This window comes from Natrix helvetica (assembly GCF_964273705.1).
Source record: "Natrix helvetica genome assembly, chromosome: 3".
NCBI lineage: Eukaryota > Metazoa > Chordata > Lepidosauria > Squamata > Natricidae > Natrix > Natrix helvetica.
In genome coordinates, this window is record NC_138549.1 from 63,942,514 (window position 1) to 63,967,360 (window position 24,847).

The 24,847-nt window shown below is 35.6% G+C and overlaps 1 protein-coding gene across 2 annotated transcripts in view; it reads right to left on the reverse strand.

Moving 5' to 3' along the window:
- COP1 (COP1 E3 ubiquitin ligase) overlaps positions 1–24,847 on the reverse strand; it is a 114,885-nt gene that overhangs the window by 48,645 nt on the left and 41,393 nt on the right. For both annotated transcript variants that reach the window (XM_081949561.1, XM_081949562.1), the window contains exons 12-15: positions 18,089–18,232; positions 11,440–11,548; positions 9,476–9,557; positions 7,841–7,957 (exon numbers count right to left, since the gene is read on the reverse strand). In XM_081949561.1, the coding sequence (XP_081805687.1) occupies positions 7,841–7,957; positions 9,476–9,557; positions 11,440–11,548; positions 18,089–18,232 (452 nt within the window). The remainder of the gene's footprint in view (positions 1–7,840; positions 7,958–9,475; positions 9,558–11,439; positions 11,549–18,088; positions 18,233–24,847) is intronic.

Here is a 24,847-nt window from a genome sequence, read left to right on the forward strand (position 1 = left end):
TTTCTATTGTTGTGACTTATATGAAGTTTAGAGCACATTTTATGACCAATTCATGCAAAACTCCACGTAATCCCAAGGGGTTCACATACTTTTTCTTGCAACATGGAATGGCTTGTAGAAGTTCTATTAAATATATTTCTACCAAAAACATAAAAGTAATCTCATTCAAAAATGTAATTGGCCAAGATGAAAAGGTTGAATGCAAGGTGGTTTTAAAATCGTTTTAAGCCATTCATTATTAGAAAAAACTGATGTTTGAATTTGTACACAAAAATCAACACACTTTAATTTTTGTAACTGAGAATTAAAAAGTATCTGCTTGTGAAACAGCACAGTTTTGTAATTGTGAGAGCTGTTGAACACAGCTGCAGACATTAACTTAACTATGAATTTTGCAAAAGAAAGAGAATTTACCATATATATTGGTGTCCCTGAAAAGTATTGGAATTGATGCATGTCAGGGCTCAATATCCTCAATTTTATCCTCCAGGAAAAACAAGGTTGCAATCATCATTGCTATGAGAAAACAAATAATAAAACAACTGATGTAGTGACTCCTCTGCAGGAATGGGATGTACTGTCAGCTAGGAATGCCTAGATGGAATACTGTGGGCCAAAATGATGCAGTCTCTCAGTTGAAGTGACTGACCTGGGGATCTTTTGTTAGCTAATATAGAAAGACAGTGCAGCAACAGAGGCACAGCCATATGCAACCTCAGAAATGTGAATGTCTGGCTTGTAATAATACAATTTCTCCTGTAAATGTAAAACCCCAACAAACTATATAATTTGAAGTTTTATACACAATTAAATTGGAAATAAGTAAAAATGTGAAGTATGGAAAATCATTCTAATCAGTGAAAAGGGCAAAGTTTGATTAGAACAGGGAACTGAATTCTGTGCCCATTTTCTAGCTGAGACAACCGTAACTTGGAAGAAAGTTTTAAAGTACATTTTGAAAGAAATTATGTCTATAAGTTTAGAAATAGCATCCCTAAAAGCTATGAAAACTCAGTTCAGACAGGCCGGAGAAACAAGGTTCAAAATGGGTTGACCATTCATGAATCCATGAATGCACTTATGGCACTTATAACACATTGATTCTTTAATGTCTTCGTAATGGCAGAGTAGAATTCAATGTAAGCAACTGCAAAGTGATGCACATTGAAACAAAAATAAATAACTAAATCAATCAACTAATATCTATGCACACACTAATGTCAAAGGGGACCTGGGGTAACTTATTGAAAGAGATCTCAGAATGGTGGATGATTGCACAATTAAATTTCAACCTAATTTTTGATGGATAAAGCATTAGGTAAATTTCATGTTATGAAATATTTGGAAACAGGTGAAAGGATAAGTATACATTTAGGTAATATAACATCCTGATTTTAGTGGAATGCAGAAAGAGAAATAATATTCAATTCTGAGGACTATGAAAGTGATTCCAAAATCTGTCTCCCCCCCCCCCAATAAATGCTTCACAGCTAATTTAAGATACAATTTGATTTTTAATGGGGGCAATTTGAACCTTGTTTAAACCAATAATACTAATAATCGCTAATAATAGGTGAATAGTTGAATGAAAAAAGAGAACAAAGTCAATATTAAGACTGTTTAATATAGTGATAATGGTATACAAACCAGGAAACTGTGAGTTCTAGGCCCTGCCTTAGCCCTGCAAGCTGGCTGGATGATTTTGGCCAGTCATTCTTTCTTTGGGCAGAGAACAGGGTGATGACAGGTCCTGCTAGTTCCTGCCATCAAAGGCTGGAGGGGGGTAGTGGACAAATGGCAATATGATTGGGTGTATGTGATGGAAAATAGGGAGTGGGGAATAACAGGTGACGAAGACCAGAGAAATCCAGAACTGGCTCCAAGGCCATGCAACCTGGGAAGAGAATGAGAATTGCCCACGATATTTCAGTGTTCTCATAACATCTTAGCAAGCTCCAATTGGCAAAACAAGGACTGGTCCCAGTGGGGAGGGGAGAAGGAATCTTTTCTGCATCTTTTTTGTGTGGGGAAATCTTAGAACTAGTCTAACAGTAGACTTGCCCAATCTGACTGCATTAGGTTGAAGCAAAAGGTTATTTTACTAGAGGAGTTGGTTGCAGTAAAGTCAGGCTAGCTCAAATGCGCAGAAATGGGGGGAAGAGAATAACTGAAGCATAAGTAAGCATGATAGGGCAGGAAAAGCAGGAGGTTGTCACCTAATAATGGTCTGGTCCTTGCTTAACAATTGCAATCAGGACTATCAAAATTGCCATCTCTAAGCACTGTGGTATGTGATATTTTGCCTATTGACCACTTTGCTTAATAACAGGAAATCTAATCCCAAGTAGGTTCTTTCAGCGAGAACTACCTGTACAGTATAAGGGGAATGACAGCAATGACAGATTATTTTAAAAAAACTACTTATAAAGCAAGTTCCAGCAGAAGTTATTAAGAAACATTTATGTTTAAAACAGTAAGCTAATCAGTTGTCAGGTTTAGTTCAAAAATACAACTATTAGTTTGTACATGGATTTCTAAAACAATTTTACCTCAAAATATTGAAACTCAATTACAATGGAATAAATACAAATATGTATGTATGTGTATGTGTATGTGTATGTGTATATATATATATATATATATATATGTGTGTGTGTGTGTGTGTGTGTGTGTGTGTGTGTGTGTTTGTGTTACAACCCCTGGTATGACCTGGTATCAGCACAAATACAACACAAATATATATATATATATATATATATATATATATATATATATATATATATATATATATATATATATATATATATATATATATATATATATATATATATATATATACATATACACACATACACATACACATACACACACACACACACACACACACACACACATCTTCACATTTTAAGCCCACAGCTTGAAGATGGCAGGTGTGATCCTGCCGAAACGTTGCAAAGACAATCTCAACCTTACACGGGAAAAGAATACAACAAAACCAGCATATATATATATATATATATATGTATGTATGTATGTATGTATGTATGTATGTATGTATGTATGTATGTATGTATGTATGTATGTATATATATATATATATATATATATATATATATATATATATATATATATATATAGTGTTGTATTTGTGCTGATAAACACAAACACACACACACACACACACACACACACACACACACACACACATATATATATATATATATATATATATATATATATATATATATGTATATATATATATGTATATATATGCAATATTAAATATCATTTTGCTTTTAAAAGGAAAGTACATTGAACGTATATTTATTATCATTTATCTCACACTATAATTCCATTAAGGGATGTGGTGACTCAGTGGCTAAGATGCTGAGCTTGTCGATCAGAAAGGTTGGCATGTTGGCGGTTCGAATCCCTAGCGCTGTGTAACAGAATGAGCTCCTGTTACTTGTCCCAGCTTCTACTAACCTAGCAGTTTGAAAGCATGTAAAAATGCAACTAGAAAAATAGGAACCATCTTTGGTGGGAAGGTAAGAGCGTTCCGTGCGCCTTCGATGTTTAGTCATGCCGGCCACATGACCACAGAGACATCTTCGTACAGCACTGGCTCTTCGGATTTGTAAGGGAGATGAGCAATGTTCCCTAGAGTCAGGAACGACTAGCACCCATGTGCGAGGGGAACCTTTACCTTATAATTATTTCTTTATAATTATGTAGCAAAAATAGTCCTTGAATTACAACAGTCATTTAATGATTTTCTGCAGTTACAACAGCCTCAAAAAGGAGTGCCTTATGGCTCATAAAGTATTGGACACTGTAAAATGTCAGGGTCGTATGATCACATATCAGGCACTTTTGCATTTATGACCAGCTGTAATATCTTGTGATCATATATCCATAATTTGCATTTTTGTCAGTTTCTAGGAAAAAGAAGCTCACTCAAGTTAAGTGAATGGATTCACTTAACAACCGTGCAATTCAGTTAACAATTTAAATGAAAATGGTCAGAAAATTCATTCCTGTGGGTGCCTCAACTTATGATTGCAATGATTTAGAACTAAAATTCAGCTCCCAATTATTTTTGTTTTATAGTGACTAAATTTTTAATATTTGTCATGAATTAAAACTTGATATTATTTATTTAAAAGTATATTCAAGTGTTCTTTAGCATCAATATTCAGTGGTGATTATTATTTCTTTAAATTGATATTTCTCATATAATTTTTGCTATTAATTTCTGTGCCAAGGAGGTCAACAGGAAGTTCTCCAGCTGGATAGATGTAGGGGTGTGTGCGCTCTTGAGAGTCTCACATGAACGCTGTCTGACAATCCAATTCCGAGATTCTTTTGAATCTGAACCCCCACTGGAGGTGGGGTCGAAGAAGGGCGGCATCTCATCAAACCCTGAGGGAAGCAACTGATCCCTCGTGGGTTAGAGATTTGCCTATGAATCAGAGTCAGGGCAGCAGTCATTAACATGGCTGACAAGATGCTGGCTTTTTGTCAAGCAAATGGAGCAGGCGGAGACTGGGACAGATGAAAGGCCTGGTAAGAAAATTTATCTAACCCACAACTATAAATTAAACCTGGAAAAGGCAAAGAAATCTTGAGAACATAAATAATACTGATGGTCAGATCGGGACTTTATTTTTTTCCTAAAGAAAGAAAGAAAAGTGGAGGGTTGTAACACCAGCTCCCCCCCCCCCCGAAGTTCTTTGTTTGAAAAGCTTTTGAACAGAAGAATAGAAAGCAGAGAAGTGACAAACCCACTCAATTCTAAACTCTAAATTTGGCTTTGGATCTCAAACAGAAGCCAATACTTTTACTTTGTTTGAATTCCTTCCAGCTAATATAACCAAGAAAAAAAAGCACGTCCTCTTACTGATAACAGACAACTTAACCTTGACTATGAAGGAAGTTTTAATTAACCAACTGCCATAAATCAGAATTTGGAAAAGCAGAGGCAGAGGAAAAACTTTTGGCTGATTACAAACTTATTATAAGTTATTTATTTTGAGCAGTGATTGAAGCAAAGACTATCGGACCTGGGAATTACAAAGGTTTTTTCCCCCTCTTCTTCTCTCTCTTTTTTTCTTGCTGTTTAATAAAAGTTAAGATGGACCAGAATTTGAAACAAGATTTGTACAACTAACTGAAATCTTGGAACTGGATATCAAGGAAGAACAAAAGATTAAGATGGTCCCCATTGCTTTTTTTCCACAGCAATTGAAATAGATAAATCTAAGGTGGAGTAGACCTCTGAAACCAGGATTGTATAACTAACTATAACTTTGAAACTGGACATCATGGAAAACTGGAAATTAGAAGAACTACGTTAAATTATAAAAAAAATATACGCTTAAATCAGTAAAATTAAGCTTAAATAGAATTCTGAAGCCAGGGAAGCAGAGATCTAAAGAAGAATTCAAAGATGAAGAAGGGGGGAAAGACATTGAAGGGGAAGAAACGGAAGGAAATAAAAAGCAGACAAAAAAAACCCATCAGTTTTGGCATTGGGATAGGAAAAATTGTAAAAAGAGATGTCCCAACAAAAGGGGGGGGGGGGGAAAGCAGATAAAAGTGGTTTTGAAGATTGTTAGTGGTATAAAGAAAATTGATGTAGGTGGGCTATGCCTCAACAGAGAAATATAAAATACTTGCGTGAGGGTGGTTTGGAGAAAATTGATGGGAGTGGAGGTGTTAAAGTAAAGAAAAAGGAGAAGACAGGAACAGAGAAGTGGGACAAAAGACTAGGAAAAAATCCGATATCTAGATATGGGAAAATATAAAGTAAGATAAGGGTTTTATTCCTAAATATGAAAATAAAATGGAGTTGCTAACTGGTTGAATATAATAATGGAAAGATAACTAAAAAAAGGCCAAAATATATTCAATATGGATAAATATGAAACTGATATGGGGAGGTTGTAAAGCAGAGCTCTGTGTTTCACTTTTACACATGATAATTAAACTGTTGCGAATTGACTGAAAATGACAACAGAAGGATAACTAAACGTTGGTTAAAATATATGAGACATGGATATATATAGAAATTTTAACATGATGAATAAAGTGAGATGTTTACTGCTTGTTTTTTTACGTAATAGATTAAGGGAATTGTAATAAACATTGAACAGCGTGGTGTGTCATTTATAGACAATTTAAGGATAATTTAATCCAAGTTATAGAAAAATAGAGAGGGAACATGGAATATATCTACAATGGGAAATTATTGAGATTTTAAGATAGAATCACAAATTGGGGGCGTTAAGGATGTATAATTATATAAAGATAATGATGAGAATAGCTAGGAATTGTAACCAGGTCTACATCTGGACCAAATTTAGGCTGGACTGTGTGTGTTAAAAGTACAATGACTATATATGTACACTTTTTGTTCTATTTTTTTTCAAGAAAGGATGTTAATATTAAATATGTATATCGAAAAGGAACTGTAAATACCATCAACATAAAACGGAGCTTGCTCAGAAGCTGAAATACACCAAGTAAATGAGAAGAGTGGGAAGAAAAGAAGATAGGCAAGGGAAGAAGAAAGGAATAGGAGAGAGGGCAAGGAGGGGGGAAGAGGAGGAGAGAAATGAGGAGTGGAAAGGGGGGGAGGAGAGAGGAGGGGAAAGTAGAGTAGGGAAGGAGACAGAGGGAAGAAAGGAGGTGGGGGGAGGAGAGAGAGAGTGAAGAAAGTAATGGATAAGGATAAATATGATGTATGGAGAGCAGAAGAGTTAAATAATTGTGTTTTGGGAGTTGATGGTAAGATGAATTGATGTAAACATTTAATAATACAAAATGATGTTGGCTATGTAATAGTATACATGTGACTATATGTTGTGAAAATAGAAAAATAATTTTTTTACAAGGATAATTTCTGTGACAAGAGTATGTTTCATTTTGTTTTTATGGTTTCATTTTTGTTTTTATGACTTTTATCAACACAATTGGTATCTCACTTTTTATTACAAAAGTAACTTAATTGGCCCAGAATGCTTTAGGTTGTAAACTATGTAACTAAGAAAGGCTTAAAATAACAGTGTGTTTTGCACATAATGTCTTTCTCCCTTATTTTTCTGGTATTTTATTATCCAATATCCAGAGTTCTTTGGAGTTAGGCATTTGTACACCTTGTATAACTAAACTGAAAACTCCATCTTAAGTGAAAGAATTATTGGCCCTGTGATCCTGAAGAGCTGCCTCCTGGACAGAAAGCAATTACTTTAGCTTTTGAGGATTCAATAGGTAAAACTGAGTTTTATTTTCAGAATGCCATCTATCTAAAATATCTCCTAAAAAAGAATGCAATTTGCAACATTTGCAGATAAATATCTAACAGATCTTCTAAGAATGACTAGCTCCTACAAGTTCCTGTTGTTTTTGCTCCAGGACTTCTTCCTCACAACAATTTAACTTATTACGATTGTGCCTATGGTTATAAATTTGCACCTATGGTTATAAGCTTCCTGGGTTATAGATTTCTTGGTCTGCTGCCCAAATCATGTCGGAACAATACTGGAAAGCTTCTAACACTCTTTTCAAAAAGATAGCAACAGAGAACTGAAATTCTCATTCCTCCAGCATTTACTTGAAGCAACAATAAGCAGAATTCCAGCATTTTTAGTGGCATCCTATTTCAAAAATGACTAATTCTAGATATGTGACTGTAGCCACTACTTGGCCATATATTATTATAAACCATTATCTAAATGGCTAGATACTCAAAAACACTTACACATTAACATATTAAAAAAATCTATTTTTCATGTTATTCATTTTGTCCCACACAAAAAGAGCAAATTGTTTCACCTACCTGCACAGCCAAAAGCAAGATGATACCTGGATGAGGGGCTGAATTTTACACAACACACATTTGCCTTTGCCTCAATGCTTGCTACTGAATTGTCCAGGTTGGTTGACCATAGCTTCACTAAGGAAAGATAAAAGAAACACAAGCAAAATGGGTAGATTAAGCTGCAATTGCTTTTCTGGGATTTTCAAATGAAATATTTTTTTTCCTTTTATTATTTCATTGCTAAATAGAAATATAACAACAGTAAGTAATGTTTACATGTGGATCTCATGCAATCTTCACAACGGATTAGTGGGAATTCCAAATGCTCTGCAAGACCTCTTACAAAATATATATGATATGATGAAATCACCAGCCACATCCCCTGCACTCCAGACAGGGAAGAAAGACAGCACTCAAACACAAGAGATTCTAAACTATCTTGGGACATAATGCAATAAACCAACATGTAGCCTTAATATAAAACCAAAGCACAAGAGACTTATTTTTAATTTCTGCTGAATTTTGTTTAATAGTTTTGAGTTTTATTCTTCTAGAAAATATTACACACTAGCAACATTTTTGAATTAAGTTGTTTTCTTTCAAACTTCAAACATTTTTAATTTAATGTTTATTAGAAACTTATAGTCACCTTTCCTATTAAATGAACTGATAAAAAAAGAAAATAGACAATCTGATAAATTTTTACCAAACCCTATTCAATCACAGTTCCAAAAGCAATCAGATATTTTTTTTACAATATGGTAAACATCAAGTTCTTTTCCTGCACAAATCAATAGTCAGAACCCTTTTATATAAAAACAGTGTCCACTTATCTTTTAATTACTATTCATAAAATGGTTGTTTGATTATAGTACCAACTATTTTGAGCATTGCTTACATTTCAAATTTGAAAACATGGTATAATGCTATGGTTACTGTATAAGTACAGAACTGAACATTCAGAAAATGACTGCTCTAGTGCCATAACTAGTCACAAAATAGAAATAACGGAACTGAGAGTATAAAAGCAAGTTAAAGAGATACTTTGTTGTGACTGCAATACAATTTCACACACAAAGCTTGAACACATATTTGGGAAAAAAGTTGCAATGAACCCATTTCCTCATATTTCCATGTGGCTTGAAAGTATATAACTTACTTTATTATGTGAAGAATCCTACACATATATTTTATTATCAAAAAGTTTCACATATGATATTTGTGCTTAGAGAGCCAGTGTTGTGTAGTTGTCAGAGACTTGGGCTCCAATTCTTCTGTAGACACAGAAACCAGTTGGATGACTAGGGGTCAGTGATTTCCTTCTCAGCTTAAATCAGCATCTGGGTCTGCAATAAGCTAACTAATAAACAAAAACCTTTATAGAATTGAAAGCCACTGTGAAATAGTAGCTAAGCTGCTGAAATAGAAGGGGTAAAACCCAAGTTTAGAAAGCATATGGGTGACCTTGTCACTGTCTTTCAGAGTCAGGTTCTGCAACAAGCCAGCTGGTAAATAAAACTCCTCCTCACTAAATGATAATAGCTTCCCTTTAAGAACTAGATACAAACAGTAAAAAAAGAGAGAGAAGTGAACACTGCAGCTATTAATTCAGCTGTGGCACAGTGATGGGTGGGGTGAGGAGGGGAGCAATACCTTTTGCATCATCAGAACCTGAAGCCAAGAGTTTAGGATCCATCAAATTAAAGTCCACACTCCAGCATCTTTTCTCATGCTCCTGTTTTATCATGGGGAACAGAAATAGGATAGAAAATTACTTCTTCAATATAATCAAGATAATGATGAAATGCATAGAACTTTGGTTAAATTTTTATTGATAAAACTTCACTATTTCTCTTCTACCCAATATAACCGATTGTACTGTTTGACAGCAGTCTCAGCAAGGATACCAAGAGAGCTCTCTCGATGCCTAGTTAAATTTTTAAAAAATTGCATTTTGAAGATCTTACATTACTCTTACAATGGTATAGTTTCAACTTGCTAGTAATCCCTTATGGAATTTTTGAAGAGACAACTGCTAAATTTCACCTCTAAAAACAAATTAGCCACTTAGTAGGATGTGCAAGCAGTATGTTTGTGTATAGATTCAGTTCTCAGAAGAACTTTATTTAATTAGCACATCCGTTTCAATATTCTAGCCTCCTCAAACGTGATTCCACATATGCTGGAATTTCTAATTTAGGATTGGACATTTTAAAGTCAGGTTTTTTTTTTAAAAAGTTCAGTTTAATAACTTCTACTACCCAGTTTTCAACCAGAAGCAAATTAAAACTTTTTGAGAAAAGAAGAATCTGAATGTTGTCTGCAAGCTAGAATTCAAAGAAGCAAGCCTATTGGCTTTTATAAGGTCTTTTACTCTATATTTTTATTTGGATAATCTACTACCAATTGACTCAGTGAATCAAATATTTCAAACTCTGGGCAAAGCAACTAGGATATAAATTATTGCAATAGTTTATTTGAATAATAAATTAAAAAATTCTACTGAAACATTAATACATAAATTTCCTCACAATCTTAAACAATCTCCAACTCTATATTGTTGAGCATCCTTATTCATCAATTGATTTTTGATTTTAAATGCTTTGTCCACTGCAATGTTTTCATTTAGTGCTTTAGTAGCAACTATTTTGTCAATATCAGAACCATTGAAGGTACAAAAGTGATTCTGGGTGCGAAGGACTAGCTGCTGGATTTATTGTCAAGGAACAGAAATAACAATACAAGAGATCATTTATTGAAAGCACGTGGTGTTATAAAAGGTTTGTTTGTGAATGCTAAAAAAATCATGACTCTAGATTTCTTTTTAACAAGAATTTAATAAGTATTTTTCAACAAGAATGTTAACAAGTTTTAATTTTATCCATGATGAAACAGTTAAAAAAGACAAAATGGATGTTGAAAGCAACATACCACAGGACAGATTTATCACATGTAAATATCAATGGTCCTGGCATCTGCAATGCCAAACCATAAAGCAAATGATTAATGACATTCATCTTCAATGAGCTGTGGTGGCTTACTGGTCAGAATGCCAGCAATTCGGCAGTTCAATTCTCACCGACTCAAGGTTGACTCAGCCTTCCATCCTTTCAGGGTCGGTAAAATGAGGGCCCAGATTGTTGGGAGTAATTTGCTGACTCTACAAACTGCCTACAGAGAGCTGTAAAACCTTGTGACGTGGTATATAAGTCTAAGTACTATTGCTATTTCTATAACAGAAGAGCCTTTTGGCTTAAGAAATGAAATTGGGAGGCACCAACTATGACTCTTCAGATTTTAAGGCCACATTATTAGAGCGAACACCATACATGTTGCACAAAGTCACAGTACTCTTTGCAACACACTCCTATAAATACATATATAATACTATTTTGTTCATTTCCTATAAACACAAGAACACATTTACCCATTTTTCTTTTGCAGCCAACTTGCCCCTCTCTGTTTTGCATGCATGTACATGCACACCACTTATTCTCTCATACTCATTTATTTCTTATAGAGGCCAAATTGTCTCATCTGTAATCATTTTCTCTTAACTCTATTTCTTGGTAATATTTTTGACCAAATTCCCCATAACAAGACCAGCATTTCTTTACCTGGTAGACCTTTGAACGTTGACCTGTGAATCCATCCCATAAGATCACTGTTCCTTCATAGTCACTGCTGGCCAAAAGGTTTTTGTGGTAACTACTCCAGCTGATACAGCTGAAAAAGAGAGATAATACAAATGTGAAAACATTTTATTCTACAACAATGGGTGTTGTATTAGATAATGTAATAATTCAGACTACTTTATGAAGATTTGCTAGTTTCATACCCCTGGTTATTATTTAGGCCAAAATTCTAAATTCAAATGGAATAAAGCAAAATAAAGCTAAATTTATTGGTGTCACTAGACTTTAGTATATCAAGAAACATGTATTTAAGAAGTTTAAGTTGAAGATATTCTTTCTTTGTTAGTGGTTGCAAGAGAGGCCCTGATTCAACAGACTGGAAGAGGTCATCTGCATTCCAAAACTAAAAAACAGAGACTTTAAACAGAGTATGCAAACTATTATATAATATTCTTAATTTCACATATTAGGAAAATAATGTTTAGGATTATCTAATGTGGATTACAACCCAACATGGAAGATGCCAGATGTTCAAATTGGCTTAGGAAAAGACTAAGGAATATTATGCTGATGCATGCTGAATAACTGAAAATGAAAAAAAGAAATCAGTTCCTACTCCATTGATTATAAAAAGGTCTGACTGTGTCCATTAGATCAAGATGTGTGATGTGTATCACATCAGTAACCTATTCTATGCTGATGGTGTTACCTTGATAGCCAAAACTGCAAAGGATCTGCAAACTCTAATAATAAAAGACAAAAAGCACAGTGAAAAAAGGAACTAAAATTAAATGAAACGTCTCCAAATCAATGACAATAGGTAGAACAACCAGTCTTAGAATTTACAAATGAAGATACTGAAGTTGGGGATAGCTTCTGCCTTTTCACATTAAGCATCAACAGTAAAAGAAGAAGCCATCAAAAATGCATTTCAAGCTAGCACTTGGTAGAAGAGCTACAAAGGTCCAGGAAAAGATATTCAAATGGCATCCAATGGATGCAAAAACTGGACTTTAAAGCAGTCGGATAGGAAGATAATTAATGCTTTTGAACTTGGGTGTTGGAGAAGTTTCTTGACAATATCATGGCAGTACCATGGATCATCAAGCAAATTAACTCAGAATTCTTACTCAAGGAACAAATGACCAGACTCAAATCATCCTACTTTGATACGTTAAGCGAAAACCCAGCCCTCTGGAAAAGTTCTAATGCTGGGATAGGCAGAAGGAACAAGAAGAAGAGAATGACCAACAAAAGGGTGGATGGACTCAGTTTCAATGACATTGGAAGACCTGAAAGACCACGTTACTGATAGATTATCATGGAGAAAATCTAAGTATATGGTAAGAAAGAGCTGAAAATGACTTAATGACACATAATTAATTGTTTCTTAGGTATAAATATACTTGAAATGTATGCCATATTTGTCATTATATTTCAATCAACCATTGAATTCGATATAAATTCCTGTTTCAGATGTCAACAGAACAAATTTAATGGCCTAATGACATTTTTTTATTCTGCACTAAAAGACAAGGCTTTGAATAGTCCTTAGGGCTTACAAAATGTACAGCCTGGCATCGTAAGTCTTAATTAGTTTAAAGCAGAAAAACCCATACCAGCATGGTGCAAAACCTAGTCATTAGTACCTTCCAAATCTATTTTCCCATTCTATACTATTTCAACATGTCCTACGCTATAAGGCAGGGATTGCCAACCTTTTTGGACCTCAGGGACCACTAAATTCATAATTCTAAATCCCGTGGACCACCAATTTGATTTTTTAAAAAAAGATAAATAGTATTTAGTACAATATAAACAATGCAAATAATTTTTCTTTGGACCACCAAAATTTTCTCGTAGACCTGCTGCTATAAGGCATGTACCAAGAATAATTTATTCTCAGATGAACATATCAGTTATTTTATCTACATTGCTATTTCACTCACTCCAGATCACTGCAGGAGTTATTTTAGAATCCCAGTGACTAAATGCTCCTATAATAAAATGTGCCATTACCTCCTTGAAGGTACAGTATGTAACACATATATATTTATCACTGTGATCCCTTTCAAGATAAGCAACTATATGTAGAGCATAGCAAAAAAGAAACAGGCAATAAGCCAACAAAATTAAAGGCATGAAATAAAAAAGTAGATATAGCTAAATGCAGTTTACACTAATACAATTATCTGTTTCATGTTATTCTTGAAATTGGTATTTGCTTCCACCATATTCATATAGTTTTCAATGACCTGCTGAAGGGCAAAACCCTGATCTATACACTTCCTGCCTAGCATAAAACTCTAAGCTATTTTGGATCACCTTTATGTGTGTTATCTACAGGCAGTTTTCAAGTTGTGACTAGTCATTTGACGATCACTTGAAATTAGAACAGGCTCAGAAAGGATGCTTTACAGCAGGGGCCTATTTGGAACTGGACTGTGGAAATGGCAGATAGCATTGCATGTGCATGTCCCCATTTGCACGAGCAGCGGGCGAGTGCGTACGTACTGCATTTGTGCCCACCACTCATACAGAAAAATCCCCTCTCCCCTGCCAGTCCGCAAAGCCAGGAAGATTGAGGAACTCTGCTTTATAGCACAAAAATCAGTTCTGACTCTTTTAAAACATTTCACCACCATCCCACCTGCAAACACATGACTGCATTTTGGATGCCTGGAGACCTGTTTTGACTGGCTGCCAAGCACCTCACAACCTGGTGATTTCCATTTGCAATCTTCTCTGCCAGCTTCGCCAAAAAAAAAAAAAAAAAAAAAAAACCCAATGAGGAAGGGAAGTTTGCAAGCTATTGCCATCTGCTGAGTGCTTTCCTAACTTTGGGGGCTGGCTGAAAGAGCTGCTGGGCTGCAGAAACAGGGTTCACAGAGGCCATTCCCTTCTGCCCATGGAAGAAACACTGAGAAGCTAATGAATGCCGTTATTCTAAAGGCTAGAAAGATTTGTATCCTTGAGAATGATTGCAGTTGCTAGCTTTCTAGCCTTCCTCAGCTAGTAAATGTAATTATTCCCAGGATCGTTTGGAAGGCATTAACGGTTTGCAGAAAGAGCCTTCCAAGTATTGCAACAATAGGGCCCGCTTGCAGGATGGCATGAGGCGGTCATGGTAGGAAAGTAGTGCCTTACATCAGCTGGGCTCAGCTGCAGCTATATAAAAAGGTATAAGTAAGTGGACCCAGGCATGGTAGCATGGGGAGAATACCCTCTCCCCAGTGCTGTGCTTAATGACCCATGCAATTGTTTAATGACCACAATTGTGAAAGCTGGCGGAGGGAAGTGAACCTGTAATGACTGCACTGCTTAATGACTGAGATTCCAATCCATTGTGATTGTAAGTCTAAGACTACCTGTAAAGGAAGGAATCAGATTGGATAGAAATGCTGAAATAAAAAAGAAAATATTTTTCTTTTTTAAGACAAATTGAAATTTTGGAAATGTTTAAATATTTTTAATGCTTTCAGTCAGCTATTTTAGTAAATTTGTTATTGTAGGAAAATAAACTGCATTATGTAAAATGATACATCATACTCCTTTAAAGTAATAATTTTCTTCTAAGAATGGCTTACTAACATTCTTTTACACTTCTATGAACACTTAGAATGTTTGCAAATATATCACAACACCTTAGCATTTTTGGATAGCTTATAAATGCAAGGACTTTCACTCAACAGGCACATAAATTAAGGTAATTTTTTCCACTGTAAATTTGGAGGGGGAGTGTGTCTATTTTTCTATAAAGTGCATCACTGCTTCAGATGATAGCATTACCAGCAGTAGACACTGAGAGACCAAGAGACTCTTTTTGTCTCTCTTTCCCCATAAGTACTACGTGAAGTTACGTTCACGCTATTTACAAAGGAAATGTTTTTCTCCATACTACAATGATTCTACCTCAACTGAACAAACTCTGGACACTATACAAGAAAATAAGATAAATAAAAATATACTAATGTAAGAAACAGGTACACAAGACTCTGCCCCACTGGAAAAGCTAGATGTTTATACTCTTCTGAAGGCTGGCATTGTTGGTGCCATATATACTTCCAGGAGGTAGGGGCAATTACAAAATAATAATTTATGGGGTATCCCCCAAGATGATACTATTTCATAGATGGAATCCACCACATGCTGATCCTGCAAGATCTTAACAGATAGACAAAAGCCAGAGAGATGCCATAGATATCAAAACCCCAAACCTTGAAAGGTTCTATAAGTGGCTAACCAGTATCTTTAATTATACCTGGAAGCCAAATGGAAACTGGTGCAGCCTGTGAAGTAGAGTTGTCACATTGGCAAACCAAAGTATGCCTAGAACTACTCATACTGCTGCATTCTAATTGGTCCTCAGCAACAGCCTCGTGTAGAGGGCATTGCAGAAATCCAAACAAGAGATGACTAAGACATTACTGACCATGAGAAAAGCCATCCAATTCATGAAAGGACATAGCTGGCGTACAAGATGCATCTAAGGAGTGGTTCTTCTTGTCACAGCTGCTACTTCTTCTTCAAGCCAGAGCCAAGAAGTATAATGGTATGTATGACAGATGTTATGAGACTGGGCAAAGAAACACTGCCAAGGGAACAGTCAGATAGGAATTAGCATAGACCATAGCTAGATAGCAGAAGGGAGAAGAGGTTCAGAAGAGATCCTTCCTAATTTCTCGGACCATAGAAGGAAGTGGGGGAAGGAGGGATTTGTACTTTCGGACTTGCAAGATTGATCTCAGCTCCCACAGGGAAAACCAGAAAGGAATCACAACTAGATAAGCTAATTCTACTTTATTGCGAATTACACTAACAGACTCCTACAACTCTTCCACAAATTATGCACAATTCTGGTCACAAGTAGTGCAACTTCATCCACAATTAATGTTGGTAAATCACTGGCCATGGAAGATTCTTGTTTTCACAGCCACTCAATTCTGATTGAACCTGAGCATCTTCTACCCCATTTATGATTCAATATGTTCCAGGCACCAGGGTCATGGGTCAAGATAGTTGGGTATCATTTAAGTATGGACTTAGATGGGCAATATTGCAAAGCAGGGGCTTCAGTCTCTATTGATTCTCCCCACTTCCTAAATACCAAATGGAACTAAACCAAGAAAAGAGGAGAATCAGTGAAAAACAACACACCCCAACTCTTAGAAGGATACTGTGACTGCTGATATGGAATACTAGCCTAACAGCTGCAGTGTAACCCTAAAAAATGCTCTCTAGCTATTTTACACCAACATAAAATAACCAAACAAAAAGATTTAAAAAAAAACATGTCCCAAACCACAAATGAAAAACTTTACTATTGATATCAAAGTCTGGCTTTTTAAAATTAACTCAAGATAAATGAAACAAGGGATAATGGAACAGCAGGGAAGCAGGGCCACCTGTACTTTGCACTCATTAAATATCCAATTAATGCTTCTTTAAACTTCTTCACACAACATACATTTTAATTCTATTTTAATTTCAAAATAAATTATCACATAATGTATTGAATTTTCTTCATTTTCTAAAAGTGTTCTAAGTTAAAAATTAGAAGATACGTTTTCCATACAGCACGCTGAGAAGCTTGTGTTATTAATGGAAAGATTAATGAATATGTTATACATTCCATCTGTTGAAATAATTTTGTTTATATAACATGTCATTGTCTACTCATGCTTGTAAATATGTTATGACAAAAATCCAATTTTTAAAAAATAAACTACCCTTAGAAAATAAAATGTTAGGTTAAATAAATAAAGCAACAGTCCTATGTCAGATCTTGTAAGGAAAAAAAGCTTCAAATCTTTAACTTTGCAATGCAGGTTGTCCTCGATTTACAACAGTTCACTTAATGTTCATTCAAAGTTACAATGGCATTGAAAAAGTAACTTATGACCAATTTTCACACTAATGACCATTGCAGCATCCTCATGATCCTGTGATCAAAATTCAGATGCTCGACAACTGATTCATATTTATGTCGGTTGCTGAGTCCCAGGGTCACATGTATTGCAACCTTCTGACGAGCAAAGTCAATGGGAAAGCCAGATTCACTTAACAACCATATTACTAACTTAACAGCTCCTTTGATTCACTTAACAAATGTGGCAACAAAAGTTATAAAATGGGGCAAAACTCATTAACAAATTTCTCACTTAGCAACATAAATTTTGAGCTCAATTGTGGTCATAAGCTGAGGACTACCTGTACATAGGTCAAAGTGAAAATAATAATGAATCTTGCATTAAGAAGTCATTGATATTCTGCCTTGGCATTCATTTTTGTTGCTTTTATTTCCATTAATATTATAAGGTAAATTACATTAGTAGTAAAATACATCTATCCTTACTAGAATGCTAATATCCAAGGATAAGCAATCATCAGAGCTGTCCTAAAGATAATTAACCAGATTTGGATTCTTTATGACAAATTGTTTACCAAAACATTTAAACAGTAAATTCTATCATCTTGTCACTGAATAATATTTCTGCAGAACCATTTAATATTAAGTAGTTTTTTTTTAAAGAAGAGAATGGTTGTAAGTCAAGAACTACCTGTACAGGAAATACAGGACACAAGACACTATTCTTAATTTTTAAAGTCGAAGAAGAGAAGCAATACATACCTGATTTTGGAATTACATGTCATTTCATTTTCTGGATAATGAATATCAACTGCATCCTGAATGACTGTGCCATATTCATAGACTTTAATCTTCTTTGTGACTCCCGCAATAGCAAAATAATCACAGTCTCGATCAAATTCAATACTAAGAAACAGAAACACAAAAGCCACAAACTTATCAATATAACATATAAATAGTTTTGTTATAATGATGCATATTATTTTTCAGGAGAACACACCATCTCCGACTTTCAGGTTAAGATACCAACATTTCTATCTCCTAAGTTTGCAAAAGAGTACCTTCTCACTAAATGTTCTGTCTTGTTGGTTCATTTTTACTGGATAGTATAAATTTAACATGAGAAAGGAAATTTAATCCAGAATAATAAAACGAGAAAGGAAAAACATGTGGGGAAGTAAATATTATTCCCGATTTTTTTTTAATGCAAAAGATGGACTTGTTGAATTGTTCAGCGTTGTATAAAACAATACACCGGAGCCAGGTTGGCTATTTCTTCTAAAATTGCCATATTACCAACTATCCCAATGTCAAGGACGACAATTTACCCATAAAACCTAAGAATTGTACACAGTTTGTACATATGAGTTAGTGTGTAATTGTGATTTCCTTACTAAAATAAGTGGACTCTTCTATTGTTGGCTATCCTTTCCTTTTCTCTATCAGGAACAGCATGGGAAATAAGGGATGCAATGTATTCATCCTAAAATGTACTTGCAAAGAATGCACTAAAAATAATTAAATTTAAGACAGAGAAATTTCTGAGTGATTTTAATGGAAGCAACAATTAATTATTTGATTTAGTGTTGTCTGACTCCATATATAGTTCACAAAGAAAACAATAATCAAGATGGCAAATCTGACCAGCAATACAAAAACATATACTGCACACCCCAAAAGGGGCTTTAGCCATCCTGGTTCAGAGTCCATTTTGGAACAGGGTGCAAAGGGCTGAAGAATGTGTCCCTAGCAGAGCAAATAAAATTGACAAAATGGCTTTGGTTAGAACTGAAGCAAGAAAATGCTGTAAAAAATATTTTATAGATATCTGTGAAAACGATAGCAGTATGCTAAATAATACAATTAAAATAATTTCTATGAAATTTAGTGTCCAAGAAAACAATGAAGTCCCAAATATTATGAAAACATGGAACAATTGCATAGGCCCGTGATGGCGAACCTGTGGCACGCGTGCCACAAGTGGCACGCGGAGCCATTTGTTAGGGCACGCGAGGCGCATGCGCGCGCTGGCCAGCTGAGTTCACCTTTTTAAAAGCTATTTTTCGCCTTCCCCAGGCTCCAGAGGCTTTATAGGAGCCTGGGGAGGGCGAAAAGAGCCTCCCCCGCCCCCCCGGAGGCTTCAGGGACCGTCCCTGAAGCCTTCGGAACGCTTAAAACGACCCTCCGAGCAACTTCCGGTTTGCTCGGAGGGTGGTTTTAAGCGTTCCAAAGGCTTCAGGGACCGTCCGAGGCTTCCCTGATGCCTTCGGAGCGCTTAAAACGACCCTCCGAGCAACCCGGAAGTCACTTCCAGTTTGCTAGGAGGGTGGTTTTAAGCGCTCCGAAGGCTTCAGGGAAGCCTCTGGACAGTCCCTGAAGCCTCCGGAGGGCCTCCAGGGGGTCGGGGGAGGCTCTTTTCGCCCTCCCCAGGCTCCTATAAAGCCCCTGGAGCCTGGGGAGGGCAAAAAAAACAGGTAAAAATGGGGGGTCCGTGCATTTTGCGCACATGCGCACTGGGGGGGGGTCGCGCGTTGCATTATGGGTGCGGCACGCCCGCACTCGACCCCACTGCGCTCCCCCCACTTGTGGCACGCGAGCCAAAAAAGATTCGCCATCACTGGCATAGGCTCTTTGATACATTTAACCTGGATGTGAAGACTGTACTTGCATTTGATGACTGGAAGAATGCTGGCATAGTTCATCTATATCAGAGGTAGGTTAACTACGGCCCTATTATGACTTGTGGACTTCAACACCCAGAATTCCTGAGCTGGCTAAGGATTCTGGGAGTTGAAGTCCACAAGTCATAAAAGGACCATAATTACCCACACCTGCTCTATACGAAAGAGGAAGAAATAGAAGACCCACAGGGGCTTATTTTGTTAAATTTGTATGAGAAGAAAGCAGAATTCTGACTAAAAGGCCACAACTGGTGATAAAGAGGAAAGTCTGAAAAGTCAAGTGCTGGGTTACATTTATAATGAGTTTTGCAGACCAAAGCTTGCAGATCATTGAGAATCATGTCAACCACATTTTTTTTGAAGATATCAAAGAACCCCCAAATTGATATCCAAATTCTGGTTAAAAAAATAACATGAAATAACTTTATAGATGTTGAATTAGCTGAATTTAATTCTTGAAAACTGCACTCACTATGCCAGAAGCTGTTCTGAAATGAAAAAACTAAATTCTAATTCTAAAACTTGGCAAATTTGGAGTAGCTTCAGGTTTTGAAGCTACTTTTTAAATTATGTCAGAGGAACAATGATCACAACACTTTATTAGACATTGTACAAGAATCTTTCTTCTCATTAAATTATTATTTATCATCTATTTTCTCTAAAGTTCTGGAAATCCCTTGGGTTCTGATTTTACATCATAACATTTTAAATTTTCCAGAAGAGAAAGCCTTTATCCCCCTATGAGAAGTTAAGATTATTTTCAGGTAAAGCAGTAGGGGAAAAACGATAAAAATCTCTAACTTCATTTGTGCTTCATAAATCTATAATTTTAATAAATTAAAAACACTGGGGACATCCATTTTCTAATTTAAACTCATTACAGTTTATCATTAATGTCCAAAACAGAAAAACAGTGATATTTTGAACAATTGTGAATAGAAGCACAAATCAAGGTTCTAGTTTTAACTAGGTATATCCAAAGGGAGAGAAGTTTCACCAAAAGATTAGTTCAATTGTGAAATGTAACATTACCAGTCCTATGTCCTTCCATGGTTTGCATAACACTCAGCCGGAATGACCCAGGAATGAGTATCATAAAATGATGTCCTACAGACACTCCTAAATAACTAGAAAGAAATTTTGAGAATCATGCATCTCCAGTTTGTGAAAGCAACTAAAATAAACCAGTTTGATCCTATAGATGTTTCAAAAATTAAACACGTTAGTGTTCTATCTGAACACTAAACAGATGAATAAAGGGAAAACAACAGTGGCTTCACATTTGAATGAACTAACCGGGCTGAGCTGTATTTAGGGTGATAAGCTTGTACGGTTCTTGTTAGCTATGCCACTCAAGACATTTGCATACTCCAATTAATCTTCAAGACAAAGACTCAAGATCTCACCAAAATGCTTCTTTAGAAATACTATTTGTAGAGAGAATAAAATACTGCTCTTAAAAAGATCAATATCTAAAAATGCAATTTAAGCAGCTTCATTTAATTATTACTTTTCAAACTTTAAGGGGAGATCAAGAACAGACTTTAGGCAGAATACCTATGGATCTTAAATGTAAGGAATTCTGTACCTCAAAACCATGTTAGATCGAAGAGGAGGAGCCGAAGTCGTGAAGAGATCGCAGTCGCTACTTTTGCCACTGGATGGTCTAAACGGACCTAAACCGTTCCGCAGAGATGATGAACAGGAAGAATACATATTGCTGATCTCAGGGACATCGCAAAGTCCCTGATTGATCAAAGAGAAGTTCTTCAAGCCGGTGACAAAAAATCCAGCCATTTGGCTGATGAAGTTGGGGCGGCTCAAAAACGGAAGGATATGGTAAGAGAAAGTGTTTCTAGCTGGTGAGGAATTTTTACTGTTTTAAAAGTGACTGCCTATAAAAAAAAACCTTAAAATTAATTTAAATTGGAGAACAGAAGAAATAAGCAGCGGAATTAAATTTGGACTGGTTTTGGACAGTGGGTTATCTTACTTTTTAAATGCTATCTTCACGGATGGAATTTATGCAAGCCTTTTAAAATGAATGGATTAAGTTTCCTTCTTCTATTTTTTTCTTTTACTATTCTCGCTAATCTATGGACTAAAATTCTCCTCTTTCATTACTGTGGGTGTTTTTCTAAAGTACACATCTGTACACATCCAAGTTCAATAGATGCACATTGTTTCCTCAGACAAAATTTTCTTATTTTATTCTAAAAGGATTTTTGGCTGTATTTGAATTTACATTACCAAACAATTATATGAAATCAAGTAATAGTTTATCTTTTGAGATAAAATAAAAATAAAAACAAAACAAGAGATAAGGAAAAACTTAGATACAATGCTGATTTCTATTTTTTAAAATATTATTCTATATTTATCTCCAAACTAGTTTTCTTGGATACATTTTACTTTAATAACATAATTAGTTCCTGAAGAAGATATTTTGTTTCAGACTGATCAAATATACATAAGATTTCATTAGGAAACTGTCACACTTAAATAGGCAAAAAAGCAATTTGGGCTACTTTTGTCTTGCTATTTACTTTCTAGTATTTTTGGTAACACTTTTTCACATCTGTCTTCAAATACTCAGAGATTACAAACTTTCTTTTCTGTACTCATACTAACATATGTGGGGTTGCCACAAAGAAGAGGGAGTTAAACTATTCTTCAAGGCACCTAAAGGTAGAACAAGAAGCAAAGGATGGAAACCAATCAAGGAGAGAAGCAGCTTAGAACTAAGGAGAAATTTCCTGACAGTTAGAACAATTAATTAATGGAACAGCTTGCCTCCAGAAGTTGTGAATGCCCCAACACTGGAAGTCTTTAAGAAGATGTTGGATAGCCATTTATCTGAAACGGTATAGGGTTTCCTGCCTAGGCAGGGGGTTGGACTAGAAGACCTCCAAGGTCCCTTCCAACTCTACTATTGTATATTAAAACCTCCAAACTATGCAAATACCATATTTTTCGGGGTGTAAGACGCACCTTTTTCCCTCAAGAGGCTGAAAATCTGGGCGTGTCTTATACACTGAATACAGCATTTTTGGCCTCCTGAAACCCCGCCCCCTTCACCAAAATGGCCATGCATAGCTTTTAGGAGGCTTTCCGGGTGCTCCTGGGGGCTGGGGAGGGCAGAAACGAGCGAAAAGCGGGGCTGATTTTTGCTCAATTTTGCCTCCCTCCAAGCCTCTAGGAGCACTCTATAAGCCTCCTAAAGGCTATTCATGCCCTTTTTTTGACAAAAGCCAGGACCGTTTTTGTGAAAAACGAGCCATTTTTTGCTCGTTTTTGCCCCTCCCCCACTCCCCAGGAGCCCTCTACAAGCCTCCTAAAGGCTATTCATGCCCTTTAAAAAAAAACGGGCCCATTTTCGAGAAAAACAGGCCATTTTGGGGAGGTTTGCAGAGCGCAAAGGTTAATGTCATATACATTTTTAATATTAACATATAATTGTAATAGTAGCATACAATTCATTTTATTATTATCATCACATGAATTAGGTATATAAAAATATACTTGGGTTGAATTCTTCTCAAGATACACATGGACAATTTATTTGCACAAGCATAAAGCATTTACGTTAGTTTCATATTAGTTCACCCTTCTAGCATAGAATGTTTTCTTAAAGAAAAATCTGCAACTGTAGAGCAAAAAAACTTAATAATTTGCTATTTCTTCTCTGCTTTTACTGCATGCCTACAGCCTTGTTTGTTACATAGATAAAAATAACGACATTTGCTAACTGAAGAGGTGTTTAATGTGTTTGTACGATATATAATCAACATTCACAATGAGATCTCTAAAATATCAGGAGCTTAACATTATTTATTAATACTAAATTTTACAAAAAGTTCCGCTGATAACTCGAAAACTTCCAGAGTTTTCCTAATTCAGAATATGCAAATTTCCATATTCAGAATATGGAAATATGTCTAGAATTAAAACTTAACAATGAACAATATAAGCACTTGCATTGAGATTCCACAACCATTCAAAAGCTCAGACTAAATGGGGATACTAAGACCCTGGTCAAAATGTATCAGGGGGCTGAGCAATCCTCAGAGAATGTCTTGGATCCAGGAGCAAAAAACAGGGAGAGCAGCTTGCAGTGATTCTAGCAAGAAATCAAAGATGCTCAACATATAGGTGGTCTTCAACTTATGACTGGTCATTTACTAAAAAGTCTTCAGTATTGTAATCCTTATTATTGTTTGAACCTGGTATATAGAATTATTTGGAGGATTGCCAAATTTTCTCTGTTTGCTTTAATTCCGGAAATGTTGGAAGATAAAGATTTTCAAACTGTATCATTTTGTTTTTCAGCCCCGTTTCTCTCTCAGTTGATTGTACTGCATTAGGTATTCTGGTATTTGACAATAAAGTATCAGCATGATCTACATCCTGCACGCGAGCAGCAAACACACATAATCAATGTGGATATTATTTAAGCAATTAAAAAAGCATCATTCATTTCTATAAGAATAGTAAGTTTTAGTTAAATGAAAGATTTTCAGAAATGCTCAAACACAAAAAAGAACAGAATACTCTGGCTGACTGAAATTCCAAGAGCAATATTTCAATGCAATATTTTTTGTAGCACACATGTATACATATTCAAAATCCAGAACAAGCTGGAGCATCAGGATTTTTTAAACACCCTTTTTGTTTACACAGTTGACAAAGGCTTTTTTCCCCAAAATATAACAGAAAACCAAAGGTTCCCATATGGCAGGAGTCTACATGTTTAAATAGATAGGGGAAGATGCCAATGCTGCAGAAATGTTAGTCCCCATTGGATAGCCTTGGGAACCTCATGCTGATGACATAATACTCT